General features: G+C 48.4%; 1 protein-coding gene across 1 annotated transcript in view; it reads left to right on the top strand.

Moving 5' to 3' along the window:
- Nucleotides 1-2452: 2452 nt before the first annotated feature.
- Nucleotides 2453-25624, top strand: part of MAP6 (microtubule associated protein 6) — a gene marked incomplete at both ends in the record, with an annotated part of 35177 nt that continues 12005 nt past the window's right edge. The window contains 3 exons of the mRNA XM_084288225.1: nt 2453-3204; nt 23357-23570; nt 24735-24931. Coding sequence (XP_084144351.1) covers nt 2453-3204; nt 23357-23570; nt 24735-24931 — 1163 coding nt within the window. The remainder of the gene's footprint in view (nt 3205-23356; nt 23571-24734; nt 24932-25624) is intronic.

The raw sequence follows: 25624 nt of genomic DNA, 5'->3' as shown, positions 1-25624 counted from the left end.
CCTGCCAATGCAGCTCGTTAAAGATTTGTGCACTTGTGTGCATCTGTATGCACTTATTTGCACGCATGTCTGCACGTGTGTCTTTGAGCACCCATGTATGTGCACATCTGTGTGTGTGCAAGTACCTCCATGTATGAGTGTGTGTATTTATGTAGGCATGAATGTGCATGTAAGGCATGTGTGCATGCCTACACACGTGTGTGCATGCAAGTATCTGTGTGTGTGTGCATGTGTGTCCATCTATGTGCAAGTACGTGTGTGCATGTGTCTGTATGTGAGCATGTGTGTATGTCTGAGTCCAAATCTGTGTGCAAGCACGTGTGCATGCATCTGTGTGTGCATGCACATGTCTCTGTATGTATGTATTGCATATGTGTTTATCTGTGCCAGTGTGTATATGACTATGTGTGGATGCATGTGCATATGCTCCTGTTTTCCTGTGTGAGTGCATGAGTGTGCACTTGTGCCTGTGTGCATTATTATGTCTGTGCATATGCATGTGTGCACGTATGTGTGCATGCATATGTACATGCGTGTACAAGTGTGTGCCCACATGTGTGTGTATGTGCACATGTGGGTGTGTGCCTGACTGTGCATGTCAGTGCATATGTGTGACTGTATGCGTGTGCAAATGTGTTCATGTTTGCATCCCTGTGTATGTGGGTGCATGTGATTGTGCACTTGAATGAACGTCTTGCATGTGTCTGTGTGCACATGTATCCAAATAAAAGTGTGCATGCATGTGCATGTGTGTATGTAGGTGTGTGTGATTGTGTGCACATTTGTATCCATGTGTTTGCACAAGTATACGTGCAAACTTGATCTGTGTACATGTGCATATGCATATGTGTGTGCATGTGTATGCTTCCATAGGCAAGTTTGTGTGCATGTGTGTGCATATATGTGAATTCATGTGGGTGCATAGGTATATGCACGTGCGTAGGTGTGCGCAGGTGTAAGTGTGCATGCGTGTGTGTGCAGACATGAGTGCTGCTGTATATGCATATAGACAGATATGTGCAGTTATGTGTGCATGCGTATATGTGTGCATACATTTGTAAACACGTGTATGTGAATGTGTGCATGCATCTGTGTACATGCATGTGCTTGCACATGTGCACTTGTGTACATATGCATTCATTTGCATCCATCGTGCACATACATGTCTGCATGTGAGTGTATATGCATGGTTTTGCATATGCATACCTGTGCAGGTGTGTGAATGATTGCTCATGTGTGCAAATATGAGCGTGCATGTGCATGAACACAGGAGAGTGTGAGTGTGTGCATGTATGTTTGTGCAATAAGCCTGTGTGTGTGGATGTCTTCCACATATGTATGTCTTTCACGTATGTGTGCAAGTGTGTGTGCCTGCATGTGTGTGTATATGCATGTGGGTATGCATTCATGCACATGCACATATGGTTGTGCAAATGTGCACACAGGTGTAAGAAGCATATGTGTGCACATTGCATTTGTTTGCATTTTTGTGTGTGCACATGCTTGCACGTGTATGGGTGCAGGTGTGTTTGCATGTATGTGAGTGTGCAAGTGCAAATATACACATGCACGTCTGTCTGGTCACACGTCTTGTTCACACGTGTGCCTCTTTGTTGCCTATATGTGTGCATGCATGTGCACAGGAATGAGTGCTCACTTGTATGTGCACATGAGCATAGCCATGTGCAGGTATCTGTGCATGTGTGAGTGTGCATGTGTGTGTAGGGATGTGCATGCGTGCATGTGTGTATGTGTCCTCGTGTGTGTATGTGTTCATGTGTGTGAAAGTGTGTGAATGTGTGCATGTATGTTATGTGTGCACGTGTGTGCATGTGTGTGCACGTGCTTGTGTGTGAAAGTGTGTGCATGTGCGTTAATGCCTGTGCACGTGTGTTCATGTGTGTACATGTCTTTGTGTGTGCACATGTGTGCAAGGGTGCAGGTGTGTTCATGTGCATGAATGTGTTGCATGTCTTGCTTGTGTGATCGTGTGTGTTCGCGTGTGTGCATGTGCGCACGTTTGTTTCTGTGTGCCCGTGTTTGTGCATGCGTTGCATGTGTGTGCACGTGTGTTCACGCGTGCACACGCGTGTTCCCGTGCACGCACACGTGCATTTCCATGCACACACACCCGCCCATCTCCCTGCACACCCTTACACCCCTCTCCCCCCCACGCTCTCCATTTCTCCCCCCCTCCTTGCACACCCGGCCGTGCACGCGCCCCCTCCAGGTGCACGCGCGCAGGTACACCCCTCCCCCTCCCCAAAACCCCTCCCCCTCCCCAAACAGACCCCTCCCTCTCCCCCTTTCCCCCCCCCTCCCCGCGGGCGGGGCGCGTTGCGCTGCGCTGCGCTGCGCGGTGCCTGCGCTGCGCTGCGCCTCCCCGGGCGCGTCCCCCCTTTTCCTCGTCCCCTCTCCCGGTCCCTTGTCCCCGTCCCCTCCTGCGGCCACCATGGCGTGGCCCTGCATCACCCGCGCCTGCTGCATCGCCCGTTTCTGGAACCAGCTGGACAAGGCGGACATCGCCGTGCCCTTGGTCTTCACCAAATACTCGGAGGCCACCGAGCAGCAGCAGCATCCTCAGCATCCCCAGCACCCCCAGCAGCAGCAGCAGCAGCCCCAGCCCGTGGTCCCCGCTCCCCCCCAGCGCCCCTCGGTCCCCATCGCCACCCAACCCGGTGCTGATGCTGCTGCTGCGGGAGGAGGTGGGGAAGCGGCTCCCGGCTCGGCACGGCCCGGCCCGGCCCCGCACGCTTCTCCCCCCGCCGATTCGGTGATGCGGCACGACTACAAACCCTGGAAGGTGCAGCGGCCGGAGCCCAGCTGCAAGCCCAAGAGCGAGTATCAGCCTTCGGATGCTCCCTTCGAGAAGGAGACGCAGTACCAGAAGGATTTCCGCGCTTGGCCCATCCCCAAAAGAGGGGATCACCCCTGGATCCCCAAAGCCGGACCCTCGCCGGTCCTCGGTCCGGAGCGAGCATCCCCGGAGAAACCGGCTCTGGAGAAGAGGAGGAAGAAGGAGGAAGACCCCGAAGCCGAGGAAGAGCATCCCAAAGCCGGGGCCGGGAGGGAGAAGGGCCGGCAGAAGGGCGAGGAGCCCGGGGGGCAGCAGGCGGAGGCGGGCAGGGGCAGGGCGGCTGCCGATGCCCTCAACAGGCAGATCAAGGAGGAGGTGGTGGCGGCGGGGGTCAGCTCGTCCTACAGGTGAGACCCCCCCCCTTGCCATCCCTGCCCACCCGGTGGGATGGGGGAATGACACCACGAAGCTTTGCGAGGCCGGATTTTGGGGGTGCCGATGGGGTACGGGTGGGTGCTGTGCAGGGCGGGGGAATGTGCGGGGTCTTTGGGGAGGGGAGGTTCACAGCTCCGGGTGGGGTTGCAGCCCCAATTTGCCACCCTGAAATTCTTAATTCCCGAAATTCCCACTCCTGAAATTCCCATCCCAAATTTCCCACTCCTGAAATTCCCACCCCAAAATTCCCACCCACAAAATTCCCACCCCCAAACTCGCCCCCTGCCACCAGCTCGGCTATCACGGGGAGCTTTGGGCCTTTTCACCCCAGCACCCAAATCTCTGCTGGGCCTTCCCCGTGCCCAGAAACCCGCTGTGACTCCACCAGCACCGATCCCACTCCCGATGGGACCGGTGGCATCCCCGAGACAAAGCATCCCGGGGACGCGGCGGGATGCGGGTGACGCGCGTCCTTGGGTGGGGCAGCCTTCGGATGCTGCCATATTTAACGCGCCATGGGGTAGCACAGCCCCTTATCCCCCCTTTAATCCCCTCCCTGGGTCCGGGTGCCCAGATTTCACCCTAGGAAGGGACCCCCTTTTGGGATCCTCGGCGCCAAACCCCTCGCCGCTGCGTTTCTGGATGCGTCGGGAATGCAAAACAAAAAGTGGCGGGGCGGCTGCTGCCCTGCCACAGATCTTTGCAAGGGCGTTTTGTGTTTTCCAGAGCTTTCTTTGGCAGAGCCCACCGCCGCCGAGAGTGGGGTGGCGATGGCAGAGAGCGGGGCTGGGGGGGCTGGCTGGGAGCAAAGCCTCACTGCGGTCCTGTCGCTTCTCCCCGTGCCTACGTGCGTGCCGTGGTGGGGATGGTGTTAGGAGAAAGCTCGCTTTTCTTCCCTGGGGAGGGTTAGGGAGCAGGCTGTGCATCAAACAGGTAGTAAATCCATGCGGATTTCAAACTCTCTGGCCAGGAAATGGCTCAAAAATTGAGATTTGGATTATTTTTGGGGCTGTAGGCTGGGGCCAGGCCTGGCTCTCCCCGGGGATGCTGTGGGCGCAGGTTCATCCAGCTGCTGGCGGTCCTCTGAGACACTAGGGATTTTGGGGTTCTCTGTTTTTGCTAAGGCTAAACCCTTTTGTGGGGAAAAGGGTTTTCCAAGCGCGACACGCAGTCCTTTAACCCTGTGATGTTCGACTTGGGGCGTTTTTGTCTGCTCGTCTTACAGGGTGTAGGTTTTTCGGTGCTGGAGGCTATCCAGGAGCTGGAGAGCTGCTGTGCCGCTCTCTTCCACTGGTGCAAAGGGTAATTAGGGTTATTTCCCCTAAATCTTTGGATGCTGATTTTCCTTCCCCTCCATGCAGCCATTGTCACAGCAGAACAGGCTGGGCTGCATATCGTCCCCTAAAAAAAAGGCTCAGGGCAGTGCAGGTGTTGGACTCAAGGGAAACCTGAAGGCTTCAGCCTTCCCCATGTCACTCCTCAGCTTTCAAGACACCCCCAGGGCTTCTCCTTCCCCCCGGCTTCCCCTTTTTTTTCCTTCCTTGCAGCTCATTGCAGGAGGAGTTGTTTGCTCTGCCACTCAGCCCTGGGCCGTAAGCGCCTCTTCATCAATGCATTAGCGATGTTGTGGCTAATTGGTCTCATTTTCTGCTCAATTTAGGCATCTTTTAAGTGTTGCTTATTGTCTGGGTTCTCCTTAAAAGCCCAATTCCCCAAATCCTTGTTACTATTGAGAGCCTTGCTGCTCCCAGGAGCCCCTACGGGGTGAGCCTTGAACCTCTCCAAGGCTGGAGACTCCCCAAACCTATTTGGGCAACCTTTTGGGCCACCCGGCAGCCAAAACCATCCCCTAATGACCAGGGAGCAGCAAGGATGGCTAACACGGGGCTTGTCCTCTGTGCCCTTTGCCATGCTCGTGCAATCACCAGCACGGGGAGCAGGGGGAGATTTCCTTACAGCCCATTGCCACCGCTGCAGATCAGCGTCATGGGATGCTGGGAAGCAGCTCAGGGGTGGTGAAGCCAAGGAGTGTTATTCTGATGGTTTTAAAACCACATCAAAAACACAAATTCCCCATGTTTTTTAGTGTGTGAGCCCAGGTGATTTCAGCAAGGCTGGAGCTGCTGTGGTAGGGCTGCACGCATCTGCAGGAGCCTCAACGTGCCCCGGGGATACTGCAGAACAGCAAGGGAAATGCTGGGAGGATGGGCTCAATCCTAAAGGTTTCCATGTGTGGAGTGACTCTTGGGGCAACGAATGGGATGGAGCCCTTGGGATCAAGGTTTGGAGGTGGTCGAGTTGTGCACGATGGCATCTGCTGGCCAGTTGGTGCCTTATGGCTGCTCCTCTTCTGCAGTGCCCCTGTTTGGTGTCCTGTTTTCTTCCTGAGGAGCTGGAAGCCACCGCTGTGGCCTGTTGTGCTTTGGTGTGATGCGGGTTCCAGCACCAAGGTGCTTCTTGCCCCCAGTGTCCGTCCCCAAAATATTGGCCACCCAAGCAATGCTACGGGGACAGTTTGCGTCTCCCTTCACCACCCTCTTCTCTGCTCCTTGTGGTGGCCTGTGGACCTTGAGGGACCACGTAAGGACCAGGGCATCCTTCAGCAGCTGGGACAACTAGGGTTAGGTGGCTGATAGGATTTTTAGGTGGACAGATGGGAGCCAGGACCTGGCCTGAGGACAACTCCTGGAAAGGGCCCCATCCTTGTTGCTGGATCAAGCCCTTTCTTGTTCAGCTGTCTGGTGTCTAGGAGGATCTGGTGGCATCATGACGGGGTTTCATCTGCATTGGGTATAAAGTGGCCCTGGTGACTGCAGTGCTTGAGCTTGGGAGTGGGCTTTGTCCTCTGAGCTCTTCTGGGTGGAGCAAAGCAGGGATGGAGGTGATGGGGAAGAAGACGATGGGAATGAAGATGATTGGGATGGAAACAATGGGGATGGAGATGATGGGGATGAAGATGATGGATATGGAGATGATTGGGATGGAGGTGATGGGGATGAAGATGATGGGGATGAAGACGATGGGGATGAAGACGATGGGGATGGAGACAATGGGGATGGAGACGATGGGGATGGAGGTGATGGGGATGAAGACAATGGGAATGAAGATGATTGGGATGGAGACGATGGGGATGGAGACGATGGGGATGGAGACGATGGGGATGGAGGTGATGGGGATGAAGGTGATGGAGATGAATGAACTCCCAGGCTGGAGCTGACCCTGGGGGTCTGGGAGCGGGGCCAGGAGATGACCAGATGTGCAGACAGTGGTGTTTTCTGGGGAGAGTGCAATGCTTTGAAGTGTGTTTGGCAAAAAAAAAAAAGCACAAAGGAATGAAGGTTTCCCATTTTTTTTTGCAAAACGATGGAAAAATGTTAAAGCTAGATGTATTCTGTTTTGTTTTGTTTTCCTCCGTCTTGCTTTCTTCTCTTAACTTCTTATTTTCATGAAAAAAAAAAAAAAGAAAAGAAAAAGATGTAATAGGTAAAGGGAAAATATCACCCCTTTTGCAGAAATTAGAAATATTGCTCCCTTTGTGTTGAAACGAGTAATAAGGCAATGAATTTTCCCCAGAGAAGTGATATTGAGAAACCTCGTTTTCAAGTTCTTCACCAGAAAGATCTCTTTTTTTTTTTGACCAAAGCAATTATTATTTTTTTTTTCCTCCAATTTCTTTTCCTATCAGAGGAAATAAAACAAGGGAGGCTTCAACGGCCAAATTGGAACTGCCTCTGGTATTAATGAATTGCCTGTTGCTAATGTGCTGCCATTCATCTCAAGCCCTGGAGGTGCTAAGGATGTGGAGCAAAGGGGAGATCGCAGAAGCTGTGGAGATGAATGACTCAGTCCTGGGCACCTGCTGGGTCTTTTTCTGAGAAAGGGGAGATAATTCGGAGAGGGATGGCCACACGGGAGGGCTGGAGCAGGCTGTGTGGGGATGGGGAATCCATACTGCATCATTATAGTAGTGGAAATATGGGACTGAAGGACCTCCCAAGACCATGTGGTCCAAATCCCAGTCCTGAGGAAGGAGATGATGTTTCTAGACCATGCCAGGCTGATTTTTATCCCATCTTTTATTGAAAATCTCCCTTGGAGAACATGCTCTACCATGGTGAGCTGCTCAGCAATGCTGTTCACACAAGTTTGGTTGGAAATTTGCCTTTGTCTTCTGAGATTTCTGATCAGATCCATGGGCTATGTCTACATTAATAAATTAAACAGTGCCAGGACACATTCCTGGACACAGGGACGTGATCACCTGCACCCTTCTCCCATGTGTGTTTCCTAGGCTGGGTGTGGGATGGGGTACGAGCCAAAAACTGCTTCCAACACACAGCTTGGGTGCAACCACCTTGTTTTGGGGGGTTAAAAAGTTTAATCATGTAAAGGCTGTCCCAGTTTTTCCCATTTTTCTGAGCAGTATTTCCCCTGTTTCTGCTCTGTTACATCACCTCTGCAGGGACCTCTTGGCACGTAGGACTGGTTGGGATGCTCTGGACCAGTAAATCAAATCATATGCATGATGTTCGGTCTTTTTCAGTAACACAGGGTGCCACTCTCAGAAATTAGGGGTTTTTACTTGCACGACTCCAGCTTGAACATTGTGCCAAGACCTGGTGGTTCGCAGGCATCATCTCATCTCCAGTCTGAGGATGGTGATGGCCATGGTTATGGTTTGTTTTTCTGTCAGCACTGGGTTATTTAGTGCTTTTCTTCTCTCTGGGGGTCCCTGCCCAGTATCCCTTAGTCCATCAGGTTGCTTGGATCTGCAGCTAGCAAGCCAAAGCCTTTTAGATTCTGCTATATTCCCTGAACCAGCCCTTCCCCTCCAACTCTTTCTGAATTAAATCAGCATTTTTAGGTGCAGACGTGGGGTGTTGTTCATGGGTTTGGCGAGGAGATCCCCATCTCCACCTCACGTTTGTGCTATCAGTCACCACAAGAGAGGCACCTCTTATCACCAGGACATCCACATCATTCTTTTAGGCAGTCCCAGCCACAAAGCTGCCATCCCATAGCAAGAAATCCTGGTGTTTAGTACTACTACTACCTCTTCACCCCATTTCGAACACAGCAGTCAAGGTCAATCCCTTTCTTCCTCCGTGATATCCCCATCCTCCTCCACGTTGGCGCTGCCTACAGCGTTGTGTCATCAGGAGGTCTCATCACTATTGCCCTACTTTTTTTTTTTTTTTTTTTTTTTTTTTTTGTGCTGAAGTCAACCTTAAAAATGTTAAACACTGCTAACCTCCTTCCAGGCTGCAGCTCAGCCTCCCAGCACTTCGCATTTCCCTCTCCCACTTTCCCTTTCTTGCTGATGTTCACGTTCACGGGCTTAATTAAGAATTTCCCACGTGGCCCAGGATCGAAGCCTTCGGATAGATTTCCACATTCCCTTTGTCTGCTAGGTCGGTTCTTGCAGCAGAGGATGTGCCAGGCACCCCTGCTGCCCTCCCAGCCGTGGCTGTGTCTGATCAGACCACCAGCCTCTCCCGCAGATGCTGCAGGGCAAACCCCAATTTCACTCAGCAGCCTCAAGCTGCTGCTGTGAAATAAACAATAAATAAAGCTAAGAGGAGAGGGATCATCTAATTCAGACAGCAGGACTATCCCCGTCCTTCGTTTGCCAGATAAATCACAAAGAGCTGCTGTAAATTTGTCTTCTCTCACATTTAGAGCACGACCTCTGCTTTTCCTGTCTCCTAAAACCTTCGCTTTCTGAGTGCTCCTGCACTCCATCCTACATCAATCTTGCTTTTCTTTGCCCTTAGCTGAACGCATTCGTGGCTCTCCCTGGTGCTGATAGCTCCAGGTGAGCCTTGTGCTGTGCTGGGCTGAGTTCGGATGGGTTTGGGAAACCCTCAGAGGCTGGAAGCTGGATTTCTGTTGATTTATAACTCAGCGTCCTGAATATCCTTCAGATGTCCTCTCTCTCTGGGTGTATTTATACACACACACGTGTACAGGAGTGTTCAGCAAGGTGCTGCTTTCACCTCTACCTGCTCTCCCCTCCCCGCATCCAACACTGCAGGTGCTGGGTAGCAAACACGTTTTGCTTTTAATTAATAGCTCCTTTTTTTAATTAATAGCATCCTTTTGGATGCAGCCCACCTCCTGCACAGCACCATCCCTCCCCATGTCCATCAGCATTTACACGTTTTTCCCCCCAGCCCCACCAGGTGATATTTGGGGAGCAAACGCAAATTTCAGGCTGAGATGCTCCCCGAGGTCGCTGGCACCATGCTGATGTTGGGCTGCTTTGCTTTTCTGGCTCTTTAATAGGGCTGTGCAGGTGCTTTTCTGCTTATCTTGCTCAAAAGGGGAAAAAAATGAAGGTGTTTAAGGAAGACAGTGGCATTTTGGCAAAGAGCTATATATTAATTGCAAACAGCAGGGCTTCTACTCCTAGAAATCAATAGGGCTCTTCCCCAGAGCTCAAGGGTTGGTGCTGGGTCTTAGCTCAGCCCAAAGCCTGGATCAGGCCCCCTTGCTCTCCCCAGAGCCCTGCAGGACCAGCGTGTCCTCTTGCAGATCCCCTCTGCCTGCAGGTTTGGCAGGGAATTCAATCCTCGTGCCCTTGAATTGATGGCTCAGATTTCCTTCTCCACCCTCATCCCAACCCTGCTGCATTTACAAATGATATTCTTCTTGTGGGGGTGCTCTGTGCAAGGGCTAGCTGTCAATTAAATAATGTTCATATGCAATTAGTCATTAGATAGGCTTTTTCTTCCACTTTGTCCTTTTTCTCCTAATTTCTTCTCATAAATCCAGCTAGGGGGGTACTGTAGCTGCACAAATGGAGGGGAAGATGGGCTGAGAGCTCATTTCCCAAATAAAGGGATCAAGCATATTTCTCCTAAGACGAGCAGACACCTTAAGAAGAATGCATTTATGGGAGACAGAACAGTTTGGGTTTAGGCAGAAATCCAGTTAAACCATCTAAAACTTGGCCTTGAAAACATTGGAGCTGGCCAGGCCAGGATGTTGCAGTGAAAAAATGTCAAATTTAGGGTTATTCCGATATGGGGTGAGGAAGCCCTTTGGGACCAGCCCTGATTGCTGAACCTCAGGCTTTTCTTTTGCCTTTTCTCATGAAGGTGGCCACGTTTCTGCTCTGGGACAAGCAGCTGTGCCTAAAAGAAACTTGTGCATCCTGCTTGGATAGGCTGGAAACACAGGCAGGGCCCCAAATCCCAACTTGTCCCATTCCCAGATTTGGGAAGCAGTGGGACCCAAGGTTGGTTCATTGCAGAGGCGTTGAAGGAGAAGCTGCAGGTGCCAATTCCCAGCAAAACGGGGGTCCTTTCCCCAGCCCACGTCCCCTGGTGGGCTGTGGAGCTCCAGCAAGCCAGAGCCTTGGGTGGGAGGTTGCAAAGATGCTCAGTGCCTTGCAGGCTTTTTTTGCAGCTTGAGCAATGCTTTGCTGCCAGTGCAACAGAGCAAGCTCTGTATTAGTGGAGTTATTTCATCTAAGGGGGTGATTAGATGCAAAAGTCTGATTTTTTATTTATTTTTTTCCCATTTCTTGCTGTGTTTGTGGATTTTTGAGCTCTTCCCCAGACCTGTTTGCCACGATTCTCCTTCATGTTTGTCCTGGGTTTGCTAACTAACCTGCTGATGCTTGTCAATGGAGGAAAAGCAGATTTCTCATCTCTGGCCAGCTGTGATTTGCCTCTCCCTGATCACTGCAAGGGCTGGAAACCCACAGAAACCACAGGCACCTCTGGTCTTCCAGTGTCTTTTCAGACACACCTAGCAGCCTTTCAGGGGTGCCATACACATCACCGTCTTGTTCACAGCCTGCTGGGGATGTTGTTCCCATGCAGGATCTGGAAATCAGGCTTTTGGCTATGTCACGCTGATGTTTGAAGGTTGGGAAGTCAAACGGGATGATCAGTGAAACCCTAAGGGAGTGATGATGTGGTGCTTCTGCACAGTGCTTCTGGCATGATGCAAAATAGGAGAAAACATCTGTTTTATATTGTTTTTATGCCATGGAAAGGGCTAGCATGTCTAGAAGTGGTCTGCTTCTGCACAGGCTGCTTTCATATCCTCTTTGCTCCAGGCACTGAAATGCATAGAGGATGCATTTTATTTTAAGTGCTCAACATGCAGGCAAACAGTTCTGGTTGTTTTAACTTGATCCTAGATTTGGATTTCAGCAGAAGGTGAAACGAGGGGAATCACTCTGGCCTTGGTTGTTATGTTCTTCCTCCCTATGCTGTGTTTGGAGACATGGAGACACCCCTCGGGAGGGTGGAGAGGTGCTGCAGGTGTGCCCAGAGCTCGTGCAGGAGCAAATGAGCACCCCATGAGGCAAAAGCATGCTCAGAAAACGTGAAAAAATAGGAAAATAGTGCATAATTCTCAGCGTAAGACCATATGGAAAGGGAAGATATTTATTCACATCACTGATGTGCAGCACATAGGGTAAGGGACACCCGCCACTGAGTCCTTATTTTGCCTCTTGTTTTCCCCTGGCTGGCAACAGCAAACTCATTTTTGGACAGATCTTTGATATTGTTTAGATGATAACAGTTGCTGTGTGTGGGCCTTTGCTATAGTCTGTCGTTCCCAGTGGGCTAACAGAAAAAAGGCTGGCATATGTAATGTGCTGCAACCCTGATGCTCTCCTCCTGCTGCGGGAGCGCAGACCTTCTGGGTTGGCTCGCGGCATGGTGAAGGGAAGGGGCTGCTTCATCCCTTCTGAACAGGGTGTAACCAGCCTTAAATAACCCCCAAGGAGCTTAAATTTGCAGTACTGCCTCCCTCCTGCCTTTGTAACTGATTCCTTCCTGCAGTCAGGAGATGTGCTCTTGAGCTGAGGCCATCGCTTGTGCTTGGTGAAATCATTTTGTGTGCTGGAATCGGAGTTCAAAGAGGTCTTGGTGTACTGGAGACAGAGCCTGAAATCAATAGGAGAGGAGAGGGTATGACATAAAGGCAGAAACCAGCAGTAATACTGGTACAGGTGGGAGGAGCCGGTGCCGGAGCAATCCTGCAGGGAATCACAAATTAGATGTCAGTAATGTTATCGCGTTGAAAAATAGCACGCCTAGAAAACAGTAGTAATGATAAAAAAGACTCTTCTTGCAAATAATGTACTGGGCTGTGGATAGAGGAACGTGACGTGTAAGATATAATATCTCCATGTGGGGAAAGTCTTACACAGATTTCAGCTCTGTATTTTGGCAGAGGACACCCATCATATTGGTCAGGAGGGCAGAAAGCATGGAGACTGCAGAAAGCAGGAAAGTCCTGAATTATTTTGGGTAGAAAGCAGAGCACCAGAGCAGCAGGTCACTGCTTTGAGTATACAAAATATAGCCATCTGTTGGGGTGCTTGGACCTGCTGTAATCAGCATCCAGAGGAGCAGGGCTTAAATGCTGAATGCTAAAAACATACTAAGAGATTTGCTGGAGCAAGCCCAAGGTCTGAGAGGTGTTGCACATCTCTGGAGAAGCCAGCAGGACATCTCTACAGTCCATCTCTTTGACTCCAGGAAAAAAAAAAAAAGTCATTACCATTCATTCCCTGCATTGATTTTCTGTCTGCAGTGACCTTGGTGCTGCTTGCTTTTTTTTTTTATGCTCCCCAAGGCACGGGTTGGATCGAGCAATTATAGTTTTAATAAAAGGTGCCTGGGTGTACACACGATGATATTTGATTCATATTATCTTGAGGGCTTCTGCTGCTCCTCCACCACTTCCCCACTACCCTCTGTCCTCCCTGCCTTGCTCCTGCTCCTTTACCCCAGGCTGGGGTACAGCTCTTGAAGTCTTGTCCCATGCTGGACCTTGTGTTTCCACAACTAAATAGCCAATAACCCATTAGTGGGCTTGAAACGTGTTGGGTTACATAGCTGGGGATCTGAAGTGAAAAACATTATTGCTCAATGGCAGGGGTTAATATGGGACCATTGCCTCTAGCTGAAAACCGCTGCATGGGGAGAGCCTGCATGGAAAACCACACAATTTCTGCACATGAGAGCATGCCCATGCTAAGCTCCTGGAAATCAATGGAAAAAGCCCTGTAGTTGGGGCAGGATCAGGGTTTGGTCCAACAGAGCAGAAGGAGCATCAATTGTAGGCAGGAATTGGCCTTTTTAACCCAACGTGACAGCTTCAGGGCAGTCATTTTTCCCCACCCTCCTTCGGGCTGATTTTTCTCCTGGCTGGAACGTAAGTTATATGCAATATTTAATTATTAGTTAATATAAACATTTTATGAACTGTTACAAACGGTGAATTATTTATGGGAGGGGAAGGAGTGCTTTTCCCGAGCCTTTCTGCTCTGTCGGATGCAATAAATATCAATCTAGGAGTGTGTTTAAAACGTGCATGCCCTGCCTGCGAGACAAGAGCGGTGCCTTTGTCTCATCTCTCAATTAAGTACCTGCTTAATACGCTTGTCCCTAGCATGTTTTATTTCTCGATTAAGCTTGGAACATCTCCAAAAGAAGAAGTATTTGCAGATCATCTCATTTCCAAACGGGTGTTATTTACCCAATGGATACAAATGGCTCCAAGAGGCTGTAAACTTTTGCTGTGTGCACCAGAGTGCTTAGTAATAACCAGTCCCCCTTCCAGTTCTTTGCAGATGAGCTGTAAAACTTGGGCTTTTAATTTATGTTATTCCCCAAATTTACTGCCTGGGAGGGTTTTATTTTTGTATTTGCTTTAGGAGGGGAATTACAGTGCCCGCATCCATGTGCTAGCAGCCAGGTGTCTGGCAGGTAGGGCTGGGACTGCTGATGCTTGCAGAGAGCATCTCGTGGGCATGCATTTTTATTCAGTTCCACATTTACAACATCCTTTTTGGCAAGCAGATTTACAAAGGTATTTTTTAAGGCTATTCTAGTGGAGCAGGCATGAGCCTGAGCTGCTCTGGGAGCTCTGGACACACAAGCATCATCCCAGCACCGTGTCAAAGCCCCATTTGCAACCTCCAGGGAGGTACCAAGAGACCCCAGGACATCAGCACCTTGGGTGATAACATCCCATGGTCTTCCAAAACCATGTCAATACAAAATGCTCATGAAATTGAGAACAGAATCTAAGTCTTCCATTTTTTTGGGGCGTTTCTTTCCAGCCTGTGCATCTCATGGGGCTTTGTTTTCAGCGCACAGCAATCCTAAATCTCCTCCTCTGGCACATGCAGCTGTGTCGTGTTTCATGGTGGAGACGCACACACCCTGGGATTTTCTTTCATCTCTTCTTGGTTTTAGCTCCCTGGTGCGTGTTGCATCTGGAGATTGAAATTCACGTTTGTGCTTGGCTTTCTTCTCCAAAGGGAGTAAATCCCACACCTCGCCTGCTGCTCCTTGCTGCATGCTGTGCCTCCAGCATGCAGGCACTCTGATTTTGTGGGTCTGTGATGGCAGTGGTGCATTTACACCAGTATTTTGGCATTTACCCCAAAAGCAGTGCTGGCAGTGATGCTTTTCATCAGTCACTGCATGTAAGCGCCTTCGAAGGGAAGACACGACCCATTTTGTCTACGCTTTGCCTTCACAGCTTTCCACTCCTTGTGCTGCAAGCACTGGAGAAAGCCTTGAAAGCAAGCAATTAATTATAAAATAACCTTTTTTTTCCAGAGCCTGCTTCCTCATCTGAAGCTTTCCCAGCCCTCCTTACACTCTTTTATTTCATGACAGCTTTTGCCGTACCAGCAGTGACCAGTAATTACTTCGTGCACTTACATCGGTCCGTGTTTTAGTTAATTAGGAGGAGATTTTGCAAGGCAGCCATCTGCTCCTCTGCCCTGTGCTGTCTCTTTTCCAGACTCCCCCGAGATGGCTCTGATGGTCCCAGCACTTATGGGTTTGGTGCCACGGGACTCGTGCAGTTGTTTGGGCGCCCGAGCCGTCCCCGCTTCATCATTAGTGACGCCCAAGTGATGCTGATGGTTTCCCAGGCTTGCAGGGGGGTGGTGGGGAAGCAGAGAGCATTTTCTACGCTCATTTTCTACAATTCACCTACTTTTGTGCCACCTGCAAGCAGGGCTAGCTTCTAAGGAAAGATGGATTGACTTTAAGCAGAGTGGACTGAGTACTGCAAAGTTAAATGTGATGTGCTTTAATGGGATAATATCATCAGAAATAGGCACCTAATTCTGGTCTCCGTTACACCTGTGCAGCTCCAGGGACTTGTGATGCTGGTTTTGTCATTTTCTACATGGGAATATTGAGCCTTGTCCTCTTCTACTCTTTCCAAAGAAACCCACAGCGTCCTAAACCCAGACTAGTCTTTCCATGGTGCTCTTAAAGTCTCTTTTAATTCCCTCATGTACAATCTGGAGTGGGAGCTCTGTACCTTGCCATCCAGAGCGTGAAGCACATATACATCAACATTTTGCAGCCCCTGAAGTGAGACTGTATTAAGGGTCAAGATGGAGGGAAATCTGACTCAGCCCTTAACTTTTTTTTTTATCAGCTTAATAATGTTAAAGTCAAGATCCTTTATCAAGACTCAGCTCTCTTCTTTCATCCGTGCCCTTTGCACTCATCTCTATTATGCTTCTGCCAAAATAATAGTTTTAATTTTAACTAAAATAGCACTCAAAGGGTGCATTGCATGGGAAGGCATAAAATAGAAAGCAGAATTCAGCCCTCTGTCAAAGCCAGCAACTCTCAGGTCACTATGCATGCCAAAAAAAAAAAATAATCTTGTAAAGAAATATCACAAACTCAAATACATGAACGAACATTTTCACAGCAAAAATGAGTGATCGGACCCAATGTAGGTTAATCTTGCATTCGTCTGCTCCGTGTGTTGCACTGGTGGTAGCTGTGTAGTTGTCACCCAGGACATCACATACAACGTGCTCCCCATGCCTGGCTTTGCCTGCTGGTGTTGTGTGCTTGGCGCGTGGTGGAAATGCAGCTTATTGAGCTGCAGAATCATTGAGCCTGACACAAACATCATATTGTATCTCTTTGGGTACAAACATGCCTGCTGGATGGAGGAGGTATGGTGTGTCATGGGTTTGAATTCCCTTTTATGTTCTGAGAATATGGTATCATGCATCAAAGCCTATATACGTATTTGGTTTATTTATTATTTCTTGTATTTTACTTTGTAGACTAAATTGGGATAAAATCAGTCGATTTTGGAGCCCAAGCATGCGTGTGTGCTTTGCTCTCGCAGATGATATTTTAGCTTGGAGGATCTGAGCTGTGGCAGTAGATCACTTAGGAGGTACCTGGTTGTTCCTACACCCAGGTTTCAGTGCTCTAACAAAAAACAAGAGGCCGTTCACATTGTAGCTTGGCCTCTAAGTTGGGCTGCAGACTCCTCTGTCTGTTCGGCATCGAGGAGACAGATCCGTCGGTGTGAGTGGCAATTTGGGCTGTGACTTTCCATCAGGATCTCCATCTGCTCTGCTGGAGTATCAGAGGTAGAGGGGATGCTGCCAGGAGATGCTGGGGTTAGCCTGTGCCCTCAGCTGCCATGGGCAGCAAGGAAGAAATGCATAATATTCAAGATTTTAGATTTTCTTTGCTTTGGACTTTTGGCAGCATGCTACTGCTCTAGCACAGTGCAAGGAAAAACTTCAATGCTGCTTGTTCTTGGCTTGAAATTTGCCATGGAGCTCGGTTCATGGCTCTTCTACTTCTCAAGGGATGTTCAAGGAGACCCCGACCTGAGCTCCTCTTTCCTGGCATGGCCACCCCACAGCTGATTTTGCCCCGTTGCCTCTTAAACATTTTGAAACCAGATGGCTATGTCTTATATGAAAGCCTACAGCAGCACTTATAATAACTGACTAACTAGTTCCATAATTTTTCATGGTTTTTTCATCAAGTCCTAGAACCACCTGGTGCCCAAACGGCATGTGAAGGGTGTGCAGATAGAGCCGTGTAGTGGCTGCTGCAGCGAGGAGCGCAGAGCAATGCCCCAGCTCGGCAGTGCCGTGGCCAAACAATAGCTGCTATTAAAGCTTCCCCCTGTTCCTCCTTTACCCCCTTCGCCACTGGATTTATTCCTGCTCCCATGTCAGGATGAGCAATTACCCTGTCACGCAGGCTAGAAACGAAATCAGAAAGCAACGCTAATTTTGAGCTGCATTAGAAATGCAGAAAGAAGGGAAGTAATGATTCCCTAAAGGGAGGAGAAGCACAGCCAGATGAATAACATCACCGCAGCAGAAAGCTGGTGCTTCTATTTCATGTCAAACAGCCATTTTCTGACCTTCCTTTGGAGAAACCCATCCTTCCGCATCGGCGGTTCGGATGATAATTTGATAAAAAATCAGACAAAACCTTACCTGTCATCCCCGGCACCACCCGTCTCCATCTTTTGCCTCAAGGGCAAGCCCTGCAGTTCCAATGCAGCTGAACTGCAGCATCGCTAACGCATCCCCAGGCTGGAGAAGGGCCAGGATCTCGGGAATGGGAGCTGGCAAGGAGCTCGAGTGGCTTCACACCAGAGCTTCCAGGAAAAGTCAGGACAAGGGGGCGTTTTCCCCATCAGTTGGGAGACCACAAGTGGAAAAGGTCTTTGTGAAAACACCCTCAGAGAACGGGGCTGCTACAGCAACGTGTGTAGAGCACCTGGGAGCAGAGCTGGTGTCAGCAATGCTGATGGGTGATCTCCCCTTTGCCTTGTTCCTATAAGTCCCCGGCCCCTCGGTGATGCCTTTGTATTCCTGCTGCTGGATTGGGCTGGTTGTGCTACGAGTCTGTGAAATACAGTAGCTTCACTTGACCTAAAAAGCTTGGTTTTCCTCAACCTTAGGACGTCTTGCTGTGCCAGATTCCCCTCTTAAAAATCACGTTGTTGATTCACTTGCAGCTTTTGCAATGTGGTCTGCCAGGCTCTGATTCAGGAAGTCATTTATGCCCGTATTTGCGTGTAAGGAGCAGCTAAGAGCCATTGTGCATATATTGGAGGGTTTTGCTGAACGGAACCATTTTTAATTCATCCAATTTGTCTTCAGACACTTGAAGTAAGGTGCTGAAAACATCTCTGCACAAGGAGTCTCATTGATACACGTGTCCATGCCTTGGTGGTAGCTGGGACCTTGTGCACATTGTCTTGCGAGGGAGGCACTGCTCCGGTTTTTGCAGCCCTTCACATCTCCCTGTGGCAGCACTTTTCCCAAACCCCATCTTGCTACAGTCTTGTGTCAAAGCATCCATGCCACGAGCCAGTTGGTTTGTTTGACCTTGTGGAAAGTCGTACAGTCAGCTGCCCGTGTGGAGGGATGAGACACTGCACGAAGGAAGACAGCACAGCCGTATTTTAGACCCTTGGCAAAGTCACTTGTAGCCAAGCGAATGCTGGAGTTGTGCTGAGTTTGGTTACAAACCAGCTAATTAGAAACCCGGTATCATTTCCATATTTTCCTCCTTTTTTTTTTTTTTCCATCCTCAGCAGGATGCATGAGCTTGTATAACATCAAGAGAAATTTAGAGAGGCACAAACTGGCAAATCCCCCTAGGGATGCGATTCGCACCAGGAAGGTTCAGGTCTCACTGCTGCTGGTTTTTGCCTCTCTCCAGACCTCTAGGTGGACCTTTCCCTGTTTTTCTTGGCATTTCAGCAGTGGGATGGCCCGTTGTTACCTTCCCTGGAGTCTCCACTCTTTGTTTTGGTGAGCATTTACCCACCAGGAGGTAGAGCTGTAGCTGATGCTGATGGATGTCCTCTAGCTGGCTCGGACTCTGCGTTTTCCATGTCTGCCTTACAACAGGGATTTGGGGGAATGCTGCATGCCTACAACTGGAGTGAAAGTGGGAGTTCACCCATTTTTAGCATACCCAGACCTCTCCACACTGCTCTGTGTCCCAGGTGCTGACTGTTCTTCTCATATCTCTATCCCGAGGCACGAGAATCCTCTGGGCTGTTAGCACTGGGGCTGGTCTTCAAAATATCTGCTGTTCTCTGAGCTCCTTGGCTCTCTGCATTGTTCGCTGTCGCCTTCAGCCATATATCTATGAGGTTTCAAACATGAGCAATAATCCTGCATCCTTGGAAGGCCGAGCTGCGTGGCCCTTGGGCAATGCAATACCCATGATTTGTAGGCTGCTGATTCAAGCAGCTTTCATAAATGGATTGCAGCACGCTTCTGTTCTGCCAAAAGACTTGACTTCATCCCTTTCAGTACATTAATCATCTCTTGCTTGTAGCCTGCTTCAGTCTGTGCTGAAGTTGCCCTGTTGAAGGCTCAGCGCTTTCCTCTTCTACACCAGGTCTAAACAGGGATGTCCACGGACAACGGTCCCTCCCCAGCCTGCTCACACTCACTCCATTGTGCATTGTCAAAGCTTCAAATTCGTATGTTAATATATTGCATTGTTTTAGCCTTTGTGCACAGCTCATTAGCTACTGGTTTGTCCAGACTGGTTTGCTCTGTGTGTGTATATGAGCGTGTGCGTGCATGCATGCATTAGAGGTTGATTATTATTGTTTGAGAAAAAAAATAATCTCGGGCACCAGGAGTTTCGTTACACCATTCACAGTCCCAGCGCAGCCTTACAGTAAATTATTGTGTACAAAATAATAGCACGGGCGTTAGAGGATAAAGCTGTCTTTAAGCATCCACAGAAGAGTTGGAGACAGGGCACTTGATGCAGCAGGCAAGGAGCGGGTGTTTCTTGCACTTGCGATGGCAAATTTTGTACATTGGCAAGAGCATTGGGATAGGAGTTGGCTGGAACTGTCCTCATCACCAAAGGTGGGTGGGATGGGAGGTGGGGTGAAATGGCTGAGGTCAGTGTCTTGGGGTGCAGGGGACACGCAACATGTCAGAAAGTCAGGAGCAGCAAGAAGTCATCCGGGTCCAGGACTTTGGATTTATTTCTCTAGGAGGCATGAACGTGTTGTGCAGTTTGCTATTGCACCCAGGATCTCAGCACAGAGCAGTAATCCTTTATTCCTGAAAATGTCTTAGGAGTTGGTCGTGTTTTGGCTCTTGCAACCACTGAACAGGCTTATCAATAAATTGTGGTCGTAGGAGGATACTCAGCCTGGTTATATTGAGTCTGAATGGAATTTTTCCATTCACGTTAAAAAAGTGAACAGCTTTAGGGTCAAAACATGCATGTACTCTTCATACGAGCAATTCTTTGTGAGCAGAATAGGGAAGTCCAATATTTTCTGGCTGATCATGGCCAGAACCAAACAACTGGAGGGAGGCAGGATGTTCCTGCAGTGTGGAATACCTCCTGCCTTAGCCCATGGGTTGTAGAAACAGCTAAGTGCTGAAGAGTGGTGGTAGCTATTATCTCAAAAATGTGTTGCTGAAATTTCCATTGGTAAGACTAAATATTCTCATTGTCCATCTAAACAGACACAACTTAATTAAATCTCATTATATGCTGCACTCCAGTGACTGGCAGTGAGTTGCAGACCCTGACCAGGCATTCCCATTGATTTTAGGTTCCCCACTCTTTCATTCCACTTAATATCTCTTTCCCTATGTTAGGAGAAAGAAAGGAGATGGAAAATATTTGGGAGTGAATAACACATTCTCAAAACCTGCAGTTCCAGAAAGGCAAAATTATTTGAAAATCCCAGAAAAATTCACTACTTAGTTTGGCTAAAATGCATATATATATTTCAATTTAGTGGAATATTAATGAGGAATGTGATTTTCTGAAATATTCCTTCTGAAGCAGTTTCAGTTTGCCATTTTGCTTCATAATGGTAGTCAGAGTGTTGTCCTGGACAGAATTAGAAAAAACAGGAAAGAAAACAATTACAGAAATTGAAGAAGAAAGTTAACTTTTGATTTTAGAATGAATGAAACATTTGAGACCAATCATACCATAAAAGACTTTTTTTTTTTTTTTTTTTTCCCAATGAAAAATCTGTGTTTTTCTGTGGGGGGAGTTGAACCACGGTTTTCCAGATGAAACTAGAAATGGCCCCTCTGCAGAGAACTCCACCAAGAAGTTCCCAGCCTCCCTTTTCTGTGCCCTTCATTATTTCACACGTGCACATCAGGGTGAGGGAATCAGGCTGGGTTTGGTGCCGGTAAAACGGCTCTCAGCAGAACCCATTTAGCATTCTGTGCTGGTTCTGAACAAACATAACAAACTCCCCTTGGAGTTCTTTAAAAAGCTTTGATGTGGTTAAACCTGGCCCCATCTGCCCCTTCATCCTCCCTTTGGCTCTGCTCTGGCTGCAGGAGATGCAGGCAATGAGTTCCTACATGGCTTTTGGTGAGCATCTCCAGAGAGCTTGGAGCTCACATCAACCTCATGGTTTGCTGCCTATTAATTTGCAAGACTTCCCATCCCATGCATCTTCTGGTCACGTCTGTGGGGTTAAACTCCCATTATCTTCCCTGGGAGTGTTTCCTGCTGAGCTGGGCTTGGAAAGGTCATCTAATGTCTCACAAAGTCTTTTTTGTTGTTGTTAAGTTTCATTTCTATTTCCATTTGAGGTCAACACTGAGTTCCCGATTGATTCTAATTATACTTTTTAAGGCTGGGACCAGAGCTGGGCAGAAAATCAGGAGACTTGTAGTCTCTATTTCAGCTCAGCCCCTCCATGTCATGCCCAGAGAGCAGGTCTTAAAATCTTCCTCAGTGAAATGAAGAGCCCTGAAAATCTTAAGCTTGGTCACAGCTGGTCCAGGATGGCTCTGGTGGGACTCTACAGGAACATGGCCCAAGGGATCTGAGTGACAGATAGACGTGGACAAAGAGAATTATTGTACAATGCTGTAGCCTTTAGAAAGCAGTTGAAAATGTACTTATGGGACAATAGTGGGTCCTAGGAAGAAGCTTCCTATCTTCTGTGGAGTTTGGGATGGAAATTATCAGTGAGGTTTTCACATCTTTAATCCAGTTCTGTAAAGATGTTTCCTTTTGTCAAGCCTTCCTATGGGAAAGCTATTCCAACAGTGGGCTGCAGAGGGCTGTCTGTGGAGGAATGGGTGACGTGGTGAACAGCAGCCAAAGGAATATTTGTGTATTTCCTTCAGTGCACCGCAGTTTTGTAAAGAACAACATCCTTCAGACAGGCAGTATCCGTGCAAGTATCCGACAAGAGCTTTATTCCCCAAGGAAAAATCACCCCTTTGCAGAGGGCTCCTGTCACCACTTTTAGGATACCTCCTGGAGCTTGTCTTGGAGTCTTAAGGATCTTAACACACTGCCTGGAACCATGTCTGAGCACAAAGTTAGCAACACGTGGGGGGTTTTCCATCTCCATTCTTGGATGAATGGCAGTTTTTAGAAAGAAAATGAAATGGGTTGCTTAAAAATCAGAGACGTGTTGGTGCTGTGTTGGGACAACTAAGAAACATGTTGATGCTATGTTGGGAAGAATTAAAAATGCAAGAGAAGGATGGGAACCAGAGTGTGATCCCAGCAGATGCTAAAAATCTTTGAAACATGTTGTTGTTGTTGTTTCAAGCAGTTGCAGCTCTGTCCAAAATAAATGAAGGACTTACTTTTTTTAGTAACTCTGGAATTTGTCTTCATCTCATACAGAAGAAACCACAGCCCACAATATCTGCTAACCAGTCCATTTCCTCATGTGCTAGGATTTACATCTGAGACAGCTTTATTTTTTATTGCTCTTTTATAGAATTAACAAAAGCTGTTGAGCATAATTTGGTGAAATGTAGATGAAATGGTGTAGATGTGATGTAATTCATTACTTACACTCATGAGGGGTGGCTGTAGGAAGTTTTGTCTCCCTACACTTGTACCTTGCCTAGGGGGAAGCGTGGTGAGAAGTGTGTGTCCAGGGTTGAGTTACCAACATGCAGCAGAACATGAATTTTGAGGTTGTTTTCTCAGTATTTACTTCCACCCTAATGACAAGAATAAGGAACTGTTTACAGGTAGCTTCAGGGCAGAGGTGATGCCAGAAAATCATCAATGGTTTCATCCACGGAAGTAGCTATGGGTTGTCCAGTGCCTGCAACTGGCTGACTTTAACAGATCAAATAGATCAAATTTAATTTGAAGTTTTCCTGATGTATTAATGTGTATAGGATGAGGTTGAAAATGAGCTGTGAGATCCTTCTTTTTTTTTTTTGGAAACCTGACTGGATGAGGGCAGAAGCCCTCCCAATTAGAGCAGTGGGGAGGTTGTTCCCACATCACCGCTATTTTCCTTGTTTTAATTCCTGAACCTTTTTCTTTTTTTCATCTTCAGAAATGAGTTCAGACCATGGATAGACGTCAAGCCTGTGAAAGCTATAAAAGCTAAGGCCCAGTACAAGCCGCCGGAAGAGAAAATGACCCACGAAACCAGTTACAGCGCTCAATTCAAGGGGGAAACCAGTAAGCCTGCTCCAGCCGATAACAAATTCCTGGAGCGCAGAAGGATACGCACTCTCTACAGCGAACCTTACAAAGAACCTCCAAAGGTGAGAAACACAGTGGAAGGGTCCCAGGACCATCACTGCTCCTGGTGGGACGTGTCCAAAGCAGTAAGGCTGGGCTGAACCTGCCTGTGCTCATTCCCCTTGCATGGCATCTTCATTTCGGACCAGCGGGTGCATATAGGGTTCCACCTTGCAGTTGGGGTCTAGTGGAAGTTGATGCACTTTGGAGTCAAAATTTCCCTGTGGCAAGCTGTAAAGACGTGAGGCACAAATGAAGTAGTTTTGCTTTGTCATTTCCCAGGTCATTAATCTGGATTACTTTCTCTTTTCCCCTCTAAAGCTATAGGCACACCACATTACACTTTACCCCAGGAACAACCTGGTAAGATCCAGATCTAGATCTGCAATTAATTCAGAGACCTCCTCAGGTTTTGACAGCCAGCACTGTTGGCTTTGGTTAGATGGAGAATGTGTCAAGAAGGGCTTGGGATGAAGTCTCATCCAGCCTTTGTGTTCTAGCAGCAACTGAGGATTTGCATATAAATGGAGTCAGTCCATGCAGTATTAAACCTAGGACTATTTGTCCTTTTCAGAGTTTGTAACTGCTTAGATTTGTGAGGTCTCAGAGGAATAGCATGGAGGAGCTGAAGGCTTCTGTTCCTCCTTAATTTTGAAGCTGTTCTCCTTACTTTTGGGGCTGTAGAAAAGGGGGGGGTGCAAGACACCCTTGTAGGGTTTGCTCAGATGCCACTGAGTGTCCTGCACTGAGATGGAGGAATCAAGCAAGAAAGGCAAGGATTTGTACCTCTCTTCATTCTGAGCATCTTTTCTTGCCTTTGAATCCAGAGAGACAATCCCTCCTAGGCTTGCAAAGCCCCTCCTGAACTCAGAGACAGATGGAGAAATTGATAAAATGTCTGGTAGCATTCACCCCACTCTTTACCCTACTATGCCCCAATTCGGATGCAATGGGCACGGTTCTTCTGGCTTCAGGGACACTGTGACTTGGGGACATCAACACCACGAAAGGAGCTGGCCATTTGCAACTCAGCATGCGCCCAGCTCCTTCGTGGCAGGGCATAGTTGAGTAGATAAGTGATGTTCGTGATGTTTCTCATCTAAACTTTGTTTTCCACCTGTCCTTGTGTCTCTCTCTCCCTCTCTCTCCATGTCTCTGTGTTGTTTTGTGTGTCACCCTCCGTGCAGGTGGAAAAGCCTAGCGTAAAGCCTTCCAAACCAAAAAAGACCACAACAAGCCATAAACCCCTGAAAAAGGCCAAAGACAAGCAGATTGCATCGGGCCGGGCCGCCAAGAAAAAGAGCGCCGAGACCTCCAACACAGCAAAGCCAGAGGACAAGGAGAAAAGTAAAGAGATGAACAATAAACTGGCTGAGGCAAAAGAGTAAATGTCACTGCACTTTCCTTTCTTTCTCTTTTTTCTTTTCCTCCTTTCTTTCCTTTTTTTTTTTTTTTTTTTTTTTTTTTCCTTTGATTAAATAAAGGCCACAAAATTAATTAGAGGCTTCTAATCTGCTTTTTGTTCTGATTGTATTAGAAGCTTTTCTGTTTTATTTCCGAGGAGGATTAGCGAATCCTTGTTTCTGAGGTCAGGTTGTTCTGCTTTGCCTGCACAACACGGCTCTGCACAGAGTGAGGGCGAGCGCAGGAGGGATGTGGGAATGCACAAGCGGGGTCGTAGGAGATGAAGGGTATGGATCAACTGTGAGTACGTCCAGCAGCCTGTCCCTTTCCTTGGGCTTGGTCCTTCAGTGCTTTGACAGCATGGAAGTGCCCGTCGAGGGGCTGTGCTTGCATCCCACGAGGTCCTTTTTGGGGTAGGTCGTTGTTCAGTCACCTCCCACTGGTGTCAGCAGGCAAAAGCCCTTGGAGAGGATCAGAGGTTCATTTGTGGTGCCGTGGATTTGCCATAAATCTGCTAGAATTGGTGGTGTGGCTGAGAGCCATTTCTCCTGGTGAAACCGGTGGGAGTTTTGCTCCAGAAAGCAACGGGGAAGGAGATCCCATTGCAAATAAAGGGCCCAATCCTCCCCCAGCCTAGCTGTGGTTGCACCAGGGCAGCTTCGCCCCTCAATGC

This window comes from Netta rufina (assembly GCF_964035555.1).
Source record: "Netta rufina genome assembly, chromosome: 1".
Classification (NCBI taxonomy): domain Eukaryota; kingdom Metazoa; phylum Chordata; class Aves; order Anseriformes; family Anatidae; genus Netta; species Netta rufina.
This window is presented reverse-complemented; position numbering and strand designations above follow the sequence as displayed.